The 22,735-nt window shown below is 34.1% G+C and overlaps 1 protein-coding gene across 5 annotated transcripts in view; it reads right to left on the reverse strand.

Annotated features, from left to right (window-relative positions):
- The window catches only part of Ppp3cb (protein phosphatase 3 catalytic subunit beta), a 50,415-nt gene that overhangs the window by 11,780 nt on the left and 15,900 nt on the right, over window positions 1-22,735 (reverse strand). For 4 of the 5 annotated variants that reach the window (XM_021181407.2, XM_021181405.2, XM_021181404.2 and 1 more), the window contains exons 2-10: window positions 20,986-21,186; window positions 20,270-20,394; window positions 17,483-17,594; window positions 13,946-14,091; window positions 13,549-13,688; window positions 13,369-13,446; window positions 13,170-13,264; window positions 10,152-10,277; window positions 4,307-4,384 (exon numbers count right to left, since the gene is read on the reverse strand). In XM_021181407.2, coding sequence (XP_021037066.1) covers window positions 4,307-4,384; window positions 10,152-10,277; window positions 13,170-13,264; window positions 13,369-13,446; window positions 13,549-13,688; window positions 13,946-14,091; window positions 17,483-17,594; window positions 20,270-20,394; window positions 20,986-21,186 — 1,101 coding nt within the window. Of the gene's footprint in view, window positions 1-4,306; window positions 4,385-10,151; window positions 10,278-13,169; window positions 13,265-13,368; window positions 13,447-13,548; window positions 13,689-13,945; window positions 14,092-17,482; window positions 17,595-20,269; window positions 20,395-20,985; window positions 21,187-22,735 lie in introns of those variants that run through there. The other variant, XM_029468832.1, reaches the window with a different exon arrangement.

Below are 22,735 nucleotides of genomic sequence, written 5' to 3' on the forward strand. Positions count from 1 at the left end.
GGATGGCTATAACAATATACATTTGCCTTTTCAGCCTTAATTTATATACTTGTAAATCCAAGTGATATAAAAACTATACTGATTTCAAATTAAAAATTTTAAGAAATATAAACACACTGTAGAAATCAGGATTTAAGATCAGTCTACAAACACATCATGCATCATATTAAAGTAAATGTCCACTGTAAAAGTACTGTGGGGAATAAGACAATCAAACACCCCTAATCATGCAGGGAAAAGGACAAAACATTACAAATAAGCAAAAGAATGAAATTTTAAAACAAGAGGAATGAAAAGAGGGAAAACTATTTCCATGCACAGAAAGACAGATGTCTTGGAATATGACTTCTAAAACATCAAATACTAACTCACATGTCAAACTAAATTTGCACAAGGCCCAAAAAGACTCTCAAAACATTAGTCAATGGATGTGCCAACTTACACGGACATGAAGTAACTTATAAAGTCATATTTCAAAACAATGTTACTCTGTCTGGTCTGTACCTTTTTTATTGCCATATATGAGCCGTTCTTCAGATGGAGAGTCCAGAAAAAAGGAAGTGAATGATGGAGAAAAGGTGGTTGAGACAAATAAAAAGATAGAAATTTAACTTGGCAGTGGTACTGAAGGATGAATGTAGAAAGAAAGGGAGAAAAATGAAGGCCCTCATATTTGAAATTTTGAAAAATGTACTGTAGAATTTGGTGAATAAAAGACAGATGCTATAGCGTAGAACTCTAAAGCAAAGATTTCTTAAAGGATATGTGTTCAGAAAGAAATTATGAACAGAGTGATTATAATTTTTGATGAAAATAGACATAATTAGGGACAGGAAAAAAACATGAAAACACATAAGACCAATAAAAGACTGTGCTAACAACCACACACTTATAGCCATAACCCTAAGGAAATATGCCACCCATGAAAGTATGTTAAGTGAAAAGCAATGACACAAATAAGATACAAACTCATGTGGTTCTTTAAGGACACCAACATATGCAAAATCTGTAGCATATATAGGAAATGTAGGTAACTTTTCTCAGTGAAAAGCCTCAACCACTCCCCGTATAAAAACGTTGAGTCTCCCACATTCCATGACAAGATGACATGATTTCTTGAATCTGAATTGTAGAATGTTTGCATATATTCAAATTTAACAATGTGCTGTGTTACAATCCAATCTGTGAAACTGAACATCTTTTTATAAAAAGTGTGACAGATTGCTATTGCTACCAAGTACATAGCTTTAAGAGTAGGCAGTAGAGGTGGTTTGAGTTTTCCAGATCTTACATTCTATTGCTAAGATACATGATTATACTAGAGTTTAACTAAAACTAGAGTTTAACTTAGTGACACTATAATACATAGATTATGCATTTCTTTTGCAAAAACTGAAGACAAAAGCATTTGAAAGAAATGTATGCATTCTAAAATCATAGAAATTAGTGTTCAAAAATTTGTTCATGATTAACAGCTCTACAAAGCTACACATTTTTATGCAATGTTTATGCAGATTTATCTGGGGGGGGGCAACCAAACAACCCATACAATCATTAAACAAACAATACAGAGTTCCAAAGAGCCATCAATAAGAGTCTTAATCCACTTTAACAGATCTCAAAAGTGAACCTATAAAACATACTCTTGCTTCCTACTTTCTTCCTTTTTCTACAGAAAAACTGAACCCTCATTTGATCTCTGTAGCAAACTCCAACCTACCAAGTTTTCTTCCTAAAATCAAAAATTTTCCCACATCTCTAGGCTGGCTTAACTGAGGTGCAGGAAAAGAGAAAGAAAAGAGAGAAATCATGCCATCATGGTGAAAGAAAAGTAGTAAGGAGTGACAAAGAAGGACAGGGTAAGAGGGATGATGCATGGAAGCCTGGGGACAGGAGGGCTTCCAGTAGTTCTTTTCTGGGTCCTATGCTGAACTTTAGTGTCCATCCTAACACCCTCCACTCTCCTCCATTTTTTTAATGCTTTCTCTCCCAAACCACTCCCATTCCCCTATATAAACTCCTGGACTCAAATTTTTTAAATTTTCTTCAGAATTTCTGATACTAATACTTTGTTAGTGAAAGGGTGAAAAAGGGAGGAATAAATGCCCTTGTGATGCTGACAATGACAGGAGATCTATTTTTAGAATACAAAAGAGAACTCAATATATCTTCCCATAGAAACAATGTCATAAATGGTGCAGAAAACTGTACAAGTTACTTGAGAATAAAATGTCATCTTTTCTGTCCTCTCCAATTTATAAATGAGAAGATCCAAAGAAGTTGGGTGCTTTTTCAAGACTATATAGCTATGAATGAAAGTGAAAGATACTACTAAACCAATATCGTTCTCATCAATACTGCCTCTTAAATAATAAAATTTAGTTCATCCCTGGAATGCAAGAATAATACAACAAATAAATAAACTGGCATAATTTTTATCTTATGATGGAAAACATTAAGATAAATATAAGCTCTTTAAAAGGAATATATATTCTAATACTTCTATGCTTTAGGCAGCTGATAAATTGTGTTCTTTTTCCAGTCTGTTTTGAACAGTTAATAACTTTTGTATATTCCTTGTTAAATTTTAAAATATTGATTATTTTATCTTCATATAAATTATAGGTACTCAAACATAGTACCAAGTTAGCCTTAACTATAAAACCTTTTTTCTTTTATTACAAGAAACTAACCTATTACTACTCCTAATAAATATGGTATTGGCAACACTAAGAACAACACTGAAAGTATACAATGGCAAACATTAGGAAATACTACCAGCCTAATGGAAAGGACTTATTTTTAGAAGTTATATATAGAAACACAAGTTAAATTACCATACAAAAAAATTCTACCCATCTTTCTAGATATAAAACAAACCTTTAAAACAACAATGAGTTCCTGAATACAGACAAAGAAGATGTTAAATATAGCAGTTGAGTAGTAATGAGAATTAAAAAAAAATAAAAATACTAGTTTCAATTTAACTTTGTGTCAAAAAAATTAATTCTAACTGAAGTAATTATAAATTCAGTGGAGTAAATTTCAGTCAATGTACTAATTATATAAGAAATCTTTAGTTTGAAAGCTAAACATTATTTTCAAAATACTAGACATATAGTTAATATAAACCAATTAAAACCCCCACTGAAAATTTCAGCAAATGTGATAAACTGACAGAAAACTTAAGAAACTGAAAAACATACAAGGCATGTGCCAAGAATTATTTCAATCATCATCTCAATATTATCTCAATGCCTATAACAAGAATAGTTATTATACTCAAATTGAGGGAAGCATAAATCCAAAAGTGTAAACAATTTGCCTGAAGCCTCAGAGCCACGCATAAGGAATTAGAATCTGAACCTAGTGATACAGTGATACAGAAATTACAACTACTTATATTTTTAAGGGAAAAATAAGCTATGTATGATGAAATATTTTAAAATAGAAACTCAGAAGAAAAAAATGTTTATCCCACCCATCCCAAAAAAGCTAACATAAATTTCCTTTTAAGTTACTAATAAAGGAACAGTAATAAGAGAACACAATAGAAAAAGCCAAGGAAGATGGCACATGCTTATAATCTCAGTGATTAGGAAGTGGACCATTAGGAGTTCAAGGTCATCAACTACAGGGTGAGTTTTGAGGCCAGCCTGATGTAGCTTTAAATTTTTAAGTAAAAATTTCAAAACATAAAACCCAATAGTTTTTAATGGTATTCCTTTATACATACTATAAATATGTATAAAGGCACACAAGTTTGTTGGCTTATGGTAAGAGCTAACAACCACATATAACTTTGTTTCTATAGAAAAGGAAACACAAACTTCCAAAATCTTTAGCAAATCAGCGAGGGGTCTTTTAGAACATAAGTACACTATGGTGAGAACAACGGGCATCGATAAAGAAGTGACTACAATAGTAGGAGTTCAGAGATGAGCCATGAACACTGTACTAAATAACCTCTTCAAAAAGTAATGTCTGTATTCATCAAGAACAACTCTCCATTTTCTTGGTTTTGTTCTTTCTCCCAAACTTCCCTTTCCCTAAAAGTCCCACACCACTAAAAATAAATAAATAAATAAAAGCTACCTAAATTAATTTCAAAACTTAAAATGTGTGTGTGTGTGTGTGTGTGCATGCGTACACGTTGAGTGAGGGGGTGGGTAAATTCTCACTTAATCAAATAGGATAGCCATGGGAAAGCAATGCATTTTTTTTTTCTGGATAGAGTGTACTGAGACTCAGTAGTTAGAATGGAAATAGTAAGTCATAATAAAAATAGTAAGATGAGTATTCATACCATCAAACTGGTCTTCACCTTCTGTCATTAGTTCATCATCAGAACAAATACTCAGAACATTTACCAACATTTCTGTCACTATTCAAAAAGAAAAGAGAATATGTTAGATGCCAACATACACTTGCCCACATATATATACAGCAATAATTCAATATGATACCTCGTGAGAGCAGGAATGATGAAATTTTTAAAACAAAAAAACTTTAAAATGAAAGCAATTTAACAGATAAGAACTCTGAGAAACATTAAAACACACACACACACACAAACTGCTAAGAAATATAAGAGTTTCAATAAATAACATCTGAGAGGAACTATAAACCAGACTTCAGTTTTCCATTTTATGAAGAAGTTACAAAAACTATAAAATGGTCTCATAAGTAAATGAGGTCCAGAAATAAAGGTTCACAGTTAATGTCAGTTGATTTTTTTTAAATGTGGGTACCAAAAAGTTCAGCAGACACAGAATGGTTTTCAAAATTGCATGTCTACTGAAAAGGAACAAGTCAGAGCCCCTCCCTGTTCATAGTACACTAAATGAAAACTAACTCAGGATGGAACCAAAGGGCTAAAACTACAAAATACTTAGGAAAACAATAGGGGTAAATATTTATAAACTAGGTAATTAATTCTTAGGAATTAGATGAAATTTCATCAAAATCACAAACCTCTGAAACAAGCAACAGAAGCATGTGTCAATGCTCTACTCACAGCACTGAAGCAGAACTGCTTCACCTCAGCTCTGGCTCTAGCTTGGGCAATATAAGAAGATCCCATTTTAAAGACAAAGTAAAAATATGTTTCCAAAACTATCAAACTATCACAGAACTTCCGACCCCAAATTTATTCTGTCTACAAGAAATGCAGAGACAGAAGATGGAACAAAGTCTGGGGAATGGCCAACCTAAATAACCAGACCAACTTGAGACCCATATCATGGTCAAGCACTAATCTTTGACACTATTAATGATACTCTGTTGTGCTCACAGACAGGAGTCTAGCGAGGGTCTACCCAGCAGCTGACTGAGACAGATGCAGAGACCCACAGCCAAACAGTAGATGGAGACTGGAGACTCTTATGGAAGAGTTGGGGGAAGAAATGTGGGTCCCAAAGGAAATAGGAAGACCAACAGAGTCAACTAACCTGGGCCCTTGGGGTACTAAAGAGACTGAACCACTAAGGAAAGAACATACAGAAACTGGACCTAGGCCCCGCTACCCCAGTCCCCACCCCCCACATACACACACAGCAGATGTGCAGCTTGGTCTTCATGTGGGTCCTGAACAACTGGAGCAGGAGCTATCCCAAAATCTGTTGCTGACTGTGGGATATGCTCTTCTAGCTGGGCTGCTTTGTCTGGCCTAAAAGGATGCAACTATCCCTGCAGAGACTTGATGTTGCCAGAGTTGGGGGATACACAGAAGGGGCTTCCACCCTCTCAGAGGAAAAGGGGAAGGGAGGGAAGGGAAGGACTGTGGAAGGAGGTGACCAGTAGAGAGGCAGTGAGTGGGATGAAAAGTAAATAAATAAAAATTAAAATATAAATAAACAAACCAAAAGACCAAAAACTACTATCATCAAAATAAAATTCCACCCAAAGAATGGGGGAAAATATTTGCAAATCATTTATCTAATAAGAGATTTACATCTAGAATATATACACACATATATTATATACACTTATAAAAATATGAAACATAATTATGTATAAGTAAGCAAAAGATAGTGTATCTATACAATATAATATAGTACTACTCAAGTCATAAAAAGGAATGAAGTTCAGATTCAGTCTTCAATATGGATAGATCTCTAGAATGTTACATAAGCCAGGAGTGATGGCACACTGACCTATAATCAAATTTATACAGCTAAGGCACAAGGATCACAAGTTTCAGGCCACCCTGAGCAGCATGGTAAGACCTGGTCTCAAAAACAGAAACCAAAAATAGGACAAGGGAGAGAGAGCTTAATCTGTAAGGTTCTCTGTTTAGGTATGAGGATCTGAGTTCAATGCCCAATACCCACATAAAGATGTGAACATACCAGAAGTGGTGCCATCTGCCTTTAATTGAAGCACCCAAGAGGCAAAGGCAGACAGATCTCTCTGGGGAGAATGAGGCAAGAGGGCCATGAATTTCGGGACATTTATGTTAAACAGCATGAGGTACATAGACAGAACCTAACCCTAACAGATCTCTTCAGTTCAAGGCCAGCCAAGTCTACAGAACTGGTTCCAGGACAGCGAAGGCTACACAGAGAACCTTTATTTTGGGGAAAACAAACAAACGAACAAAGAAATGTAGGCTTCATTTTTTGTTTTTTGTTTTTTTCAATGAAATTGCAAAGCGGTTCTGGAAACAGGAGATGAGTCAGAACTATAATTCTATACTTTGGAGGCAGAAGACAAGGGGATTGCCATAAGTCTCATTCTTGTAGCCCTGGATAACCTGAAGTGCACAATATGGTTTAAATGTGCAGAAATACTTCTGCTCAGGCTCCTCAGTGCAGAAACTACAGGAATAAGCCCCATCTGCCTAGCTTTATTAACCCTGGGTTTTCTTTTTTAAGTTTTTTTTTTTTNGTTTTTCGAGACAGGGTTTCTCTGTGTAGCCCTGGCTGTCCTGGCACTCACTTTGTAGACCAGGCTGGCCTCGAACTCAGAAATCCGCCTGCCTCTGCCTCCCGAGTGCTGGGATTAAAGGCGTGCGCCACCACGCCCGGCCTTTTTTAAGTTTTAAAAAACTTAATTTCAGGGCTGGAGAGATGGCTCAGTGGTTAAGAGCACTGATTGCTCTTCCAAAGGTCCTGAGTTCAATTCCCTGCAACCACATGATGGCTTACAGCCATCTGTAATGGGATCTGATGCTTTCTTCTAGTGTGTGTCTGAAGACAGCTGCAATGTACTCATATAAATAAAAAATAAATCTTTAAAAAAAAAACAACTTAATTTCACTGTTACTGTGTGTATGATGCATGTAGGAGGCACCTACGTGCCACAGTCTTGGCATTTATGTGTGGAGGTCAGGGGGAAGCTTTGGGTATTGATTCTCTTCTTCCCATTGGGGGTTACGGGGTTAATCTCAGAGGTCAGGTTTTCATGGCAACTACTTCTGTCAGCTGGAAACATCTTACTGACACTACCAACCTTTTGAGATTTACTTTCTTATACTTTACAGGACATCCACAGGAAAAAATGTTCATAAAATTATAGTATTTCCACACCGTACAAGATTGTTGTTTGTTTGTTGGAGACAGGGTATTATTGGAAGCCAAAGGTGTCGGTTCTTCCCTGGAGTTGCAGCTACAAGTAGATGTGAGTCGCCTGACAAAGGTGCTGGGAAATAAATTTGGGTCTTCTGGAAAAACAGTTCATTCTCTTAACTAATGAGCCATCTATCCAGGCCCGAGGAACAGAAAGTACTGTTATGTAACCCACGCTGGCCTCAAACTCCTTACTGCCTCTATCCTCTTACTCCCACTGCTATGCTTATTTGTTCTGCCACACGCAGCTCAATATTTCCAAACCTTACAAAATTATATGATGCATTAGAATAGCAAAAGAACTACCAAAGTCTGGCAAGATGGCTCTGTGGATCAGGATGCTTGCTGCCAAGCCTGTTGACCCAAGTTCTATCCCAGAGACCAACATAGTAGAAGAAAACTGACTCTCGTTTTCCTTTGGCCTCCTCATGTGTGCATGACACATGTGCACATGCGTGTGCAAGCGCACCCCCCACACACACACACACAATGTGATTTTTAAAAAACTTAATAGAGTGCCCCTTCTTAGAATTGGGAACAAAACACCCATGGAAGGAGTTACAGAGACAAAGTTTGGAGCTGTGATGAAAGGATGGACCATCTAGAGACTGCCATATCCAGGGATCCATCCCATAATCAGCTTCCAAACGCTGACACCATTGCATACACTAGCAAGATTTTGCTGAAAGGACCCAGATATAGCTGTCTCCTGTGAGACTATGCCGGGGCCTAGCAAACACAGAAGTGGATGCTCACTGTCAGCTATTGGATGGATCACAGGGCTCCCAATGGAGAAGCTAGAGAAAGTACCCAAGGAGCTAAAGGGATCTGCAACCCTATAGTTGGAACAACATGATGAACTAACCAGTACCCCGGAGCTCTTGTCTCTAGCTGCATATGTATCGAAAGATGGCCTAGTCGGCCATCACTGGAAAGAGAGGCCCATTGGACTTGCAAACTTTATATGCCCCAATACAGGGGAATGCCTGGGCCAAAAGAATGGGAATGGGTGGGTAGAGAAGTGGGGGGGGGGTATGGGGGACTTTTGGGATAGCATTGGAAATGTAATTGAGGAAAATATGTAATAAAAAAAATAAATTAAAAAAAAAACTTAATAGAAAGGAACTAAAGATCATCTGGCAGCAATCAAATGTGGGAATATCAACAGTAGTCTACTACTTTCCATCCTCTCTTTACTTGTAGCAGACAAATAGAAGTCAGCTTAAATTTTCTGATCTCTCAACAAGAAGTAGACAATAAAAATTAATAAATATAAGCTGTGATCTCTACTTGTTTAAACACTCATAGCAGAAGCATTAGATATTATGAAGTAGTACAGGGAGGTATAAGATAACTAAATTAGAATGTACAAATTAATCCCTTTCCTCTTTGTTTTATTCTGATCCCCATACTCCACCCTCAATTAAAAGTAACTGAGCTGCAATCTAGCCTAGAGACAACACAGTGACCAAGATGAATTCTCAAATTCCCTTAGCTTGATGATGCTATGATTGAACTATTTCTCATACCCTAAAGATAGAAGGTTATAAGTGTAATGCATCCCTTTCACCTAAGCCCTTAACTAGTCCTCTTCTCAAATGCTAACATAGGTAATTCTATCTCCATATAAACTTAACATCAGCCCTACTGAGTGAGTAAAGGCAATCTACTGAAACTCATAAAATAACATAACTAACATACATACATACATACATACATACATACATACATATAATGTAATTATTAACTCTGAATTTTAGAACCCAAAATTGCCCTGGCAGAATTGACATATTTTGTAACATGGAAGAGGTGTGGAAAAATAGAGGGGATATAGAACAAACGGTTTTGTAAGTCTATCTGTATTCTCACACTGTCAATTTGACAATCTGATGAACTGCCCTGTTTAGAAAGAAAGAAAAAAAGGGAGGAAGAAAGAAAGAATGAACACTATTGCGAAAAGGGCAACAAAATCCTAAGAATTCTATATAACTAGGAAAAAAATTCTTAAACAGCATTTGTTATCTCTTTTAAAGCCCAATGATTACTTCTCAAAGGTAAAATTTCTAATGGTTATTTCTCAACATGTCAGAAAGCATCATTTCTTTAAAACAAAAACAGAAACAAAATATTTTTGCTATAGGGGAATTGTCAGTGAGCTGGAATTCTTACTCCACTGAGAATACTGCCAAAGTAACAGTGACTAAATTCTCCCATGAACTGCTGTGCAATCTCCACAAATGGTATTAGAATACAGAAGTGTCCACTCCAAAGCAAAGCTAACCCTCTATAAAAATTACACTTAACTCAAAATGAAAGAAAATCCAACAGCTGAAGACAACATCAGGCTATTTATAAATCCTCTCCCAGTCCCCCAGACATCTTCACTCATGGGGGCTGTAAACATCGAACCAAAATATCTTTGAGGCTGTCATATCCACACCCACAGACACAAGTACAGCTGTAAGCACAGTGGAACCAGGCTTCAATTTCCTCTAGCAAGTATGTATCTGTGATAGTAAACTGGAGTAAATCTAAGAGATTGTTATTTTGTAAAAATACCCCCCCCAAAAAAAAAAATCGTACCTTTTTCTCCAACAAATGGTAAAGACCATGTAAAGACATCCATAAAATTGGGCAACCAATAAGGATGTGGAGAGCAATTAAACTGTCGAATGTTCATCACATTATTTTCATACTTTAGTACAGCAGCTGCAAGGGAAGTTAAACATCAGTATAACAAACTATCTTGAGCCTGAAGACATCAATCTATAAAACATAGTAACTGTTTATGAGGAGGGAGATACAGAGACAAGTAGGATCCAAGTTAGATAGTGGGAAACAGGAATGAATTCTTTTTAAATGACACATTATTTACTTCTTGTAGACTGGGTCTTACTTATAGCCCTGTCTGGCCCAGAACTCACTATATAGACTAGATCGGCCTCGAACTCATAGAGATCTACTTGCCTAGACTCCTGCATGCTGAGAGTAAAGACATGTACAACCATGTCCAGTTTAAAATATGTAAAAATATAAAATGTTTAATAATTATTAATAAAAATTTCAGATTCCTTTCTGAATGCTTGTTTTACTTTATAATCCAATGATGAGCATATATTGCTACTAAATGCAAAATTGTGAATATCAATTTTTATGGAAAACACAGAAGGGCCATGAGCAATTTCCTAGTTCTTTTTTAAAGTGCACAAAGTTGAGACATTAAAGAAGATCCTTTTAACTGTAGGCAATCTAATAAGAACAGCTAAATTCAATAGAGCAAACAAATAAAAAACTCACCAATTTAGGAATTATGAGTGTATAAATGTATTTCTTACACTTAGTTTATGAAATCAGATGAACTATTTCAAAGGAGTATTTTACTTCATTTAGGAAAATCTAATTTATTAAAATAACCAGAAGAGAATAATGGTATAACTAAACACTACCAGAATACATATTCACCTCAATTTTAGATATCTTTCTAATGTCCCAATACATAAGATGAGCATTACCTACCTAAGTTTCAGATACTGGTTATACTACTTTATGGAACATAGAATTAGAAGGGATATATCCAAAACTGAAGTACAGCATGTGCTGGCTATGCAATTCATTACCTTTGATTTATAAGATATAATAAAAATGTCCACCCTGTCTATCTTTTAAAAGTTAAAGATCAGAGAATGTGTTCCATATGAAACCATTAAAAAGGTTTAAAATACTTTATAAATATGTGAATTTTTTTCAACATAGAAATAAAGTTTTACTCTGGCTCATAGTTCTAAGACTTCAGTTCATGATTAATTTGCCTAGTGCTTTGGGTCTCAGATGGATTAATACAGCATGGTAGGGAAGTATGGCCACAAAGGCCTGTTCATCTTATAATCAGATGGACTATCCTCTGCCCCCTTTTAACGAAAAACACTGAAATGGAGACACTAAATCCAACATTTGAAATTCTAGTTAGCATAGAACAAAAAGCAACCCTGCTCTCTGTTACCATTACTAACTCACAAATATGGTTTTTGCCCCTTATACAACTCACATGTTAAACATAAACATCTTAATGATAGTCTCAGAAATTATAGTCTGATACCAACCTTTCAGACTTTTTATTTAGAGGAGAAAAGGAAAAAAATACAAAATCAGGAAACTGCCTTCTGAGTGAGAATGAAACATCAAAAATATGCCCATTCTATAAAAATACTCAAATCATTAACATCATTTATGCACAAATCAGATCTTCTGAGACATTTGATTCTGACAGAACATTTAGTGGTTTGAGTCTCACTTTTAAAAATTAAAAATAAAAACTGATTTCCTTAGCCTCCTAAGTCAAAATGACAAAGTATAAGCAGTAAGGAAGCAATCAAGCTAACAGTGAATACTTGCTCCTTTTACATTAAGAGAAAACACATCTGAAGAGTTTGGGTACTGGCAGACAGATGTACCAATCAATTTTTATTTTAGTAAGTTTAGAAATGGTTCGTTTAAAAAAGGAAGCCATATTTCATTATTTATATATTCTTATCGCATATTCTATATGAAAATTATCTAGTATGCTGTTTGATCCCAGACTAATATTTGAATCTTTTAACTTTCACCTACCATCATCAAAAACTCTTTCAAACCATGATGCACATTTAGCAGTGACCTCACTATCTTTCTAAATGTACTTTTTAACATCTTTAACCTTCTGTTTTTTTTTTCCCCCGGCACAGCTAATCTAGTCTGACCCTGAAGCTATGATTTCAACTGCATTCTAGACATGTCGAGACAGAATAGAAGCCAGCCTCTTAAGTTCTTCCTCTGAAGATGTGAACTACGTAAAGCCCATCTCATCTTCCATGTCCCTGGAACATATTTAACTAGATTACAAACCTGAAGCATTTTCAATCAGTAAATTATGTTCAGAATAAAATGAAATCCAATCTTTATAGTTAGATCAAATTAAGAGAAAGGGGAGAGGGGAGAAATAGATGCCTAGAATAGGAGGTAAAGAAGAAGGGTATAAGGAAAAGGTTAAAAGCAAATAAAAAGAGAAGGGTATCTCTAAAAGTAGACCAAAGAGGATTATTAAAAAAAACAAAAAACAAAAAAACAACAACAAAAAAACCCAAAAACCCTCAAATCTTGCAGAAATAATTTAACACTACTGAAAAAAAAGAAGAAGGGGAAAAAACTAGAAGAAAACCTGTATTGGTGAACATAAAACAAACAACATGATCAAGTAAACAAGTAGATACTACAAATGAAATGGTGAGAGTCTACGCAGACATGAACACATTCAGTTATACAGGGAGATTTAAGAGAGGGCTTAGTAAACTCATCAGTGGTAGTACTCGACTCAAAACCATCTGTGGCCGTGCTTAACTCAGAGCGCTTTTACAGACAGCTTTATGAGGAACAAGTTGTAGAGTAGGCTGCATACAACTTGAATGTATATTTTGAGTTTTATTTCTTTTTCTCTGCCCTCCCATATATCTTAGGTTTCTGTGTTTTATAAGACTTAGACAGTTTCAAACAATTCCCCATATTATTTTTAAAGTAAATTAAAAGATTAAGTTGTCTATACAGATTTTTAAATCAACAATATCTTACCTTTATTATTGTAGACATCTAAGTAATTAGGTGCCGAAAAAATTGTTATTAATGAAGGAAACCCTGTAGTTTGACTTTTTCTGTACATTCTATAGCTGCAAAACAAATAGCTTAATATGCATCGTAAAGCATCAATCATGATTACTAAGTTTGATTTATATTTAAGTGTAATTTTGGGCTATGGAAACAGAATTCTTACCCTGCATCTTGAGCTTCATGAGCTCTAATAATCGATAACAAATTATTGTTTTGCAAAAATTCACACACTGCTGGATAGCTGTAGGGGAAAAGAGTAAATTAAGTAAAATAATTCTTTTTATATGAAACATAAACTTCTTATACAACAAAAATGTGATTAATCTTGGATGTTTTTCCTTACTTATAAAAATAAGAACATCCTCGAACTGTATTATGACTAAAATGTTCTTGTGATTTTTCATTTCCAAAGTCTTCAGAAGGATCAGACCATAGCAAGTCACACATTGGTCCAAATGCAGGTGGCTCTTTAAATCTATCTAACTGTGAAATAAAAGACATAAAGAAATAACTTCTCAAGTAAAGACAAAATGCACATAAGTGACCCCAACTTTGAGTATAGTATGTACTACAGTGTTCTAAATGACCAAGAGCTATTTCCTTGAATCAGTCTACTAACCAGTATATAAATTTTTATCATTATCTAATATCACCAGTGAAAATAAATTTGATGCTTTTAAAGACTCTATAATCGAATATATTGTTAACAGGAACCAACTTCAGAAGGTGGTTATACTCACTCTCCTAATATCATCCAGTGTGTGTATTTCTGGTGAAAGTCCACCATGAACACAAAGAAATTGTTGGTTTAGAAGTGCAGCAAGGGGCAAGCTGTCAAAAGCCTCCATACAAGCTTCATAGACTCTTTCTGAATATTTAATTTTACCTAGAGAAAGAAGAATATTAGCATTTGAAAATTCTTTGCTATTTTAAGAATGTTTTATTTTTACATTTATCTAGTTGTGTATATATGTGTGTACACACAAGTGTATGGCATATATGAAAATTACAGAGCAATTTGCGAGATTCAATTCTCTTTCTACACATGGGTTTGGACTACCAAACTCAGATTATCAGGCTTGGTGGCAAGTGTCTTTAACCTGCTGAGCCATCTCACAAACCCAGTTATTCTTTACATATACAGCAATACTAGATTTTTCCTATTCTCTTTTATAGTATTTTATACTTTTTTTTCCCATTTTTCATGAGTTTTGAATAGCTAGTTTCAACTGTTATAGGGAATCTTCTAAACTGACTACTGTAGCTAAACACAAGGAAACACAGAAAATATCAGAGTGGTAGTCATCAGTTAGTCCTAAGTTGAGAATGGGTAAAAAAGCAAAAATAAAACCTAAAAACACAGCAAAAATGAATTTTTGGCACAAGGAAACTTCTGTATCACAAATACAGTAATGGGTACTATTATGCAATTGTTAAAATTCACAGAAATACATCACAAAGAGTTAAGTTTCCTATACATAGATCTTTTTAAAAGCTTCTCCATCTTAAGATTCAACAGAAATCTGCCAAGTTATCAGTCTCACAGAGATAAATATTTGCTCTAAATTCATTTTGGATATGTAGTAGACAATCATAAAATATTATAATAAGTAAATGAAGCTTCTAAAAACAGTTCAACTTTGAACTTCCATAGGCCTAATAAAGAAAAATTAAAACTGTACTTTGAGATTAAACTTTTAACACTAACTTAATTCTAATATTAAATAATCCTAAAATTATTACCACATTATTACAACAAAATTCAAAGTTTACCCACTTGAAGACCTAAAATGAGCAGTGAAGCAGGAAGCCAATACAGAAACACATGAAAGACAAAACCCTATCAAATCAAACTATCGTTTACTTTTAAGGCACAATGTAGGCTGGAAAGATGGCTCAGGTGTTAAGAGCACTGGCTGCTTTTCCAGGGGTCCTGAGATCAATTTCCAGCAACCACACGGTGGCTCACAGCCATTTGAAGTGGGATCTGATGCCCTCTTCTGATGTGTCTAAAGACAAGTACAGTGTACTTAAGTAAAATAAAATAAATAAATCTTAAAAAAAAAAAAGTAACTGCACATTCCTGAATCTACTAGCTTATTAAATTCCTTATTATTTTAAGTGACATCTTTGATATTTTATTATCTTATAGTCATCTAAGAAAAACAAAAGACCTAAGTTGTTCTTCTTTTTTTCCCTTATTTATTTCTGATTTCAAGATAGAGGTTTATCTTACCCACAGGGTAATAAGCACATGACCTAATACTAAGGAGGTCCTATGGTCTCTTCTTCCTGGGTCTAAATGTGGGAAAGAAAATATGCACATGCATAAGGGTAGGGAGGATGACTAAACCATAATCTCTAGTAACAATCAAACATAAGAAAAATCCTGGGGCTAGGGAAATGGCTCAGCAGTTAAGAGAACTTTGTGCTCTTCCAAAGGACTGCAATTTTGAGTTTTAGCACCTATATCAAATGTCTCACAACCGTCTATAACTGGTCCAAAAGTTTCAGATTCATCTGGCACTAACACTCACCAACTCCTACACAGACACATACCCATATACATAACTATAATGACTCTAAAGAAAGAAAAATTCCTATACAACTAGCAACCAGGGTATCTTAGCTTATAGACAACTGACAGACCAATTGTTCAGTAATGTGGTCTAATAAAAATCTTAGATCAAACATGTATTTTCCATATTTCATCTTATGTTTGATTGCATCATCTTGAACTTAGATGATTGTATCTGTAATATTCAATGCGGTTTCTTCTTTGTCTTTATGTCCCTTACTCAATCTTTCTCCATTTTTATAGACAGGGTCTCAGTATGCAGCCCTGGAACTCAGTATATAGATGAGGCTGGCCTCAAACACATAGAGATCACTTACGTATTCCTCCTGAGGGTGAAGATTAAAGACATGTGCCACCATGCCCCATCAATTTTAAAATTATAATCAGTTCTCTGTATTATAGGTTCTTTTATCTGTGAACTAAGCCAACCTCTGCTCAAAATTATTCAGGAAAAAAAATGCCTTCATAATAAACACATAAACTTATCTGTTCCCTTGTCAATATTTACTAAACAATATAGTAAGTTTAGTCATTTTCATAGCATTTATGCTATATTATGTATTAAAGATGTCCTAGAGATATTTTAAGGTATTTGAGAGGCCATGAACATTATAAACAAATATTACAAAATTTTATGAGACTTATGCATCTACATACTTTTGTATTTGGTCCCTCTAACACCATAGAATTAAATTCCTATTTTTAGAACTTAATTCAAAGACTTAATATTGTTGCAGATATTAATTGAATCAGCCCAAGTTTAGGTGTGAAAAAGGCCAACAATGCTCTATATCATATAGTTGCTTATAGATTATTACTGCTTTAGTTGAAAGAAAAAAAAGGGATAAAAGTTATAGGTTAAGAATTTCAGTTCAGGCCTGGAAAATGGCTCAATGGTTAAGTGCCCTTGTTCTTCCAGAATACCTAAGTTTAGTTACCAACACTCATATTAAGTAACTCACGCCTCTGGCCTATACCTGTACCTACACATGTGTACACATCCATACTCACATACATACATAGTTTAAAATAACAAAAGTAAATCTAAAGGAAAAAATTGAGTTCAATTAATAGTTATTTTTGAAATGATCTATAAAGATGAAAAGATAAATAAAGATAAATACATTTTTTCGGATGCCTCAAAATTGAGACATAAAAATTTGCAATGGAGGACTAGAGAAACAGCTCAGAGATTAAGAGCACTGACTGTTCTTGCAGAGAACCCGAGTTTAATTCCAAGCATCCACATGACAGCTCAAAACTATCTGTACTTCTGGTTCCTGGGTACTCTTCTAACCTCCACATATACATGTGGTGCACATACATTCAAGGAAAAATACTCATAAGCATAAAGATTTCTTAAATCTGTTATGGAACAATAAGACCACCACTACCCCTTTGGCCTTGTTTTTTTCCTACTAGGAAAAATAATGTTAACATTAAAACTATACATGCTTTACAAATACATAAAATTATCACATCACTTAAAAAAAAAGCCAAACTATTCATAGCTACATCTATAAAATTTAATAGAAAATAAACTTGAAAGACCTTAACAATTTTTTTCTCAAAAGTATACACTGGTTATCATGGAATGTGTTTTTAAGTGTTGCACTGTAAAGTTTTCGTATCTCTTACTATTCATGCCATCCCAAAGGAACACCAAGGAACTAGAAGTATTTCCCCTAAAGGTACTTACATTCCTGCTTAAAGGTAAAATATTCAGTAAGGTGTCTGCATTCATGGTTGCCTCTCAGAAGGAATAATGTGCTTGGGTATAGAATCTTCAAGACCCATAAATATAAGACACACTGAAAAAAAAATGTTTCCAATGAACTTTCCTTATATTTAACTAAGTTAATATTTGCTTCTTTTCTTCTAACTATATTATACTTAAAAATTCTACTACTCTTTATTATTGCCCTTTATTCCTTAATAGAAGCTTCATGAAATCACACTTTTGACTCTCCTAGAAAAGCTATCTAGCAAATAGAAGAGGAATGAATACTTGCTGAATCAATAAATTAATCTAATTACTTTACATTTACAGATTGTTTAATATAGCCTAACAAAATGGCTTCTTTCCTTAAGTATATTAGTAAGTAAAGATAATAATGCAAAAAATAACGGCAGCCACTATCTATAGAGCACTTACAATACGCTGAACACTAGAATGCCTTACAATTTTTCAGTAACAAAAAGTGTTTCTTTTATTCCTCAAACTATGAAGTATTTACTAGCATTCCCACATTATCTTTGCCAAAAGGTCAAAAAACAATGATCATTATCTCTATTTTATATATAAAGAAGTTAAAACAATAAGTTAAGTAACCTATCCAAATTTACAAAGCACCTATAGGTTAGAAACAGGTTTGATCCTTTCTTCTTTCATCTTAAGCACTGTGTCACACTACCTAAAACAAGGGCCACGTTTCATGGTTTCATGTTTGCTTTGTTGGTTACAAATGAATTCTTACATAAAGCAGGTATTTATGATCTAATCCAGTGGTTCTCAACCTGAGAGTAGTGACGCTTTGGAGGTCAAACCACCCTTTCACAGGGTAGCCCTAAGACCATCAGAAAACACAGATATTTACATTATGATTTATAACAGTAGCAAAATTACAGTTACAAAGTAGCAACAAAAATAATTTTATTGTTGGACATCATCACAACATGAAGAACCATATTAATGGGTCACAACATTAAGGTTGAAAACTACTGATCTAATTTAATTCAAAGAAAATGCAATTTTTACAATATAAAAACTGAAACGGCCTTTTGTATACATGGATTTCTCTAGATTTAATATAAAAGACTAACAGTTTATTATTATTTTAAGAAAAAGGGAGCTATTTCATGTAGAAATGAATGTTTATATAATACAAAAAGAAAATTTATTTTAACTAAGTCCATTGACAGGCATAACTATTTAGACCTTAATTTTATTTAAAAAAAAAAAGCAATGAAACCAATAAATACTAAAACTAAACTGTACTTGTTTCTGATATTTTATCTTCTTTTTGTAGTATTAAGTCTACTATTAACTAAGCTACAAAATAACTTTAAATGAGTACATACACACCGATGTGCTCAGTAACAACTAAGTTTTACCTTCTGATTTTGTTAATTACACTAAATTCTTTGTTAGGCAGTACCATTTTCTAATTTTTCTTAAAACCTTGGAGTAATTCAGAAAAGATTAAAAGGTTTAATAATAAAATTATGAATGGGAAGAACAACAAACTAGGATAATAAAATTTCTAAGGGAAGGAATGGACACATTCCCAAATTCCTTACTGAGAAGTACAGTACACTGGGAAATCCTTAGAAGTGGATACATATAACACTAAGTAGAACCAAAGTTTGCTAGATAAGAAGACCTCAATACCCATTAGCACATACGATAAAAGCAGAAGCTTAGGGTCAGACTGCTTGACATGCCAATTACTATGTAACTTTGGCCAAGTTACTTTAACTTCAATTCTTAGTTTCCTTGTGTACTGAATGGATAAAATAACAGTACTTACCTCATCACAATGTTGTGAGGACTAAAATAATCAGTATCTGTTAATGGTTAAACCTGGTTGGAATATATTAAATGTGTAACATAAATTATAGACTGACAGAGCTTTGACTAAGACAAGTCTACCTGTACAAATCTGTCCTATAGAAATAATAGGGTAAATACTATGATGTCCCAATAATTTATCTTCGTAATGAGTAAAAAGACTTGGGAACCTTCTGTGTCTAACAAGTTATTGCTTGTTTATTCAATGCAAGACAGTGCAGCTATTAAAATGACTCTAGATTTGTATTTACGAGTTTATAAAGACATAACAGTGTATAGATATGTGAGGACCAATAGAGAAAAGTGTTTTCATATGGTCCCATTTTTCATTTAAAGAAAGAAGAGATACATGTTAGAAAATACAGGCCATTCCATATTTTTCATACTTCATACAATTAAAAAGGAAAGGAACAAAAAGAAATCACCAAATCAAGTAACAAACAATAGGTCATTTTAATGCCTCTTAAGTTTAAAAATATTAAGTTTCAGATATTCTTAGGTCTTAATAACATCATAATGAGATAGATCAAGGGTTTAAGCAATAAAATAATCATAAAATACTTCACTTAAAGAAAATATCATGTTTTTCATGGTTTAATGCCCTTAGTGGCAAGGAAGGTAAAGAAAGAAATGACCATCATTAGCTCATAAGGCATGAGATAACAAGAAAATAAAGATCTCAATCTGCTCATTTCCACTGGGAGAAAAACAATTGTAACTATAGGAAATGACACAAAGAAAACTAATTGGATGGTCTGAAAAAAAAGTAAGTAATAGCTTTTCCTACATATTTCAGAATATACAGAGGTATTAAAAAGAACCCAATACAAGTATTTTTTAAAACTTACTATACTAGGAATTAATAGAATAATCTTTATTAACAATAGCAAATCAAATGACAGATATGATTATTACCTCTATACTAAAATAACCTCTGTCCACATAATCACCAAGAAAAAGGTATCGTGTATTAGCAGGTGATCCTCCTACTTCAAAAAGTTTCATCAGATCAAAAAATTGGCCATGGATGTCACCACACACTGAAACAAGAAGATTATTAGATATGAAAAAAAGCCTCTAAATTAACAAATATCACTTAAACTCTAACTACTGTAACATGAGATAGTATAAATGCTATCAAGAAATATCTGGAGTGGCCTATGAAGAGTCATCATAGGGATTCTATCTAACCAAATGCTCATATGCTCAAGATCTAAAACAAGATGTAACAGAAGTAACAAGATTTGTGTCAGTAGTGAATTTTTCATCTAAATTTGTAAATCTCTTTTAGAATCTAAAGATGACAAGATTATAACTTTGGCAATCAACCCCCATTTTAACTCAGTATTTTTCAATGACCTTCAAATGATCACCATAGGTATCTAATACAATTTGCCACTAGTAATTAAGAGCAAAGTAAGTGTTAAATCAAACCTAAGTATGGCCAATACAACTGATGAAACCTTCATAAAAGCATCCTAGACTAGTTTTGTATAAATATAGAAATTTGTAAAAATCAAGACAATGTCCATACAGTATTAATCAGTAACTACGTGATTCAAAGGTAAACAGATTTCTCTCCAATCAACTAAATACTGGTTTAATAACATCCAAAACAAAAGTAAGTTTACCTGTAATTGGAGCCTCTACTTCTATCATGGTTTTCTCCCGCCGAAGTATGGCAGCACCCTCATTGATAATTCTTAGTGCAATTTCTTCATCCACCCGCCCTTCTTTTACCAAGTGGTTCTTCAGAACATCAACCCTGGGTATCCCATCCATATCAAACACTTCTTCAGATGTCAGTCGATGAGTTGGGGGAAAAGGAACAGCTGCATTTTTTAAAATGAACATAAAATAAGGAACAATACATTAACACAGAAGCTAATAATTGGATTTTGATAAACTGAATAAAATTTAAAAAAAAATAGATTTGAAAAGCACCAGCATGTTTTTTCTTCTTCAATTAATGGATACAAGTGTTAGTTTAAACAAAATTTTTCTAAAGGAATAATCAAATTACTCTTTATATGTAATTTTGAGACCCATGCCATCCTACATGTTGTGTTCTTCTGCAAGTGTGTGCGTGAATGGGATGGGGGGGGGGGGTTGGGAGAGGAAATCAGGAAGGGAGATAACTTTGAAATGTAAATAAATAAAATTAATAATAATAATAATAACGTCTCTCTACATAGTCCTGGCTCTCCTAGAATTTACTATGTACACCAAGTTGGTCATGAACTCATAGAAATCACTTGTTTCTGCTTCCTAGGTGCTGAAATTTTTGCTGTTCCCCCAACCCAACTTCTACAGTTCTTTCTATTAAGCTATGTAGATCTATAACCTAGCAAATCTGGGTTCAGCCTAGGCTACTGAAAGCTTGCCTAAAAAAATAAATATAACACACGCGCACACACACACATAAACAAATAAGTAAATATAAATAAAGGAAACTAGCTAGCTGAACTCTGTAGGATCTGGACTATACCCCAGTGGTAGAGTATCTGCCTCACAAATGAAAATGGTTAGAGAACTGAATTATTTGGAAAAAAAACAAAACAAAACAGGATAACTAAAGCTTTTTCTTCAATATAAAACATTTTCAGTCAGAACCCTTTGCTTATAATGCATATTCAAACTATAAAATATAGTTTATGCCAGAAAGTTCTAAGACAACCAGATCTTCACAAAGAAACCCTGTCTCAAAAAACAAAACAAAGCCGGGCGTGCTCCTGCACGCCTTTAATACCAGCACTTGGGAGGCAGAGGCAGGCAGATTTCTGAGTTTGAGGCCAGCCTGGTCTACAGAGTTCCAGGACAGCCAGGGCTACACAGAGAAACCCTATCTTGGAAAAAAAAAAAAAAACAAAACCTGAAAAACAAAATAAATATACACACACACACACATATATATACATATAGCCATACATATATATAATACATATAACTGCATACACCTGAATAAGAAATAAAATGCAAGTAAGATAATCTTCCATGTTATTTCTAAAATAATTATTATTGTATGTGTATATGTGTCTATATCAGTATTTCTCACCCTGTTCACAGTCACCCAAGACCATTGGAAAACACAAGATATTTACATTATGATTCATTAACAGTAGCAAATTACAGTTATGAAGTAGCAATGAAGATAATTTTATGGTTGGGGTTCACTACATCATGACAAATTGTATTAAAGGGTTACAGTAATAGGAAGGTTGAAAACCACTAGGCTGCATGATGTTTGTGGGGTTGTTTTTCTTCCTTCCATCTAAGCATGGGCTCCAGGATCAAATTCAGGTTGCCAGGGCAGCAAGTGCCTTTACCTGCTGAAATCTTTTGCCAGTCCATCTTCCATATTCTTTTTTTTTTTTTTTTTTT

This window comes from Mus caroli, chromosome 14, assembly GCF_900094665.2.
Source record: "Mus caroli chromosome 14, CAROLI_EIJ_v1.1, whole genome shotgun sequence".
Lineage (NCBI taxonomy): Eukaryota > Metazoa > Chordata > Mammalia > Rodentia > Muridae > Mus > Mus caroli.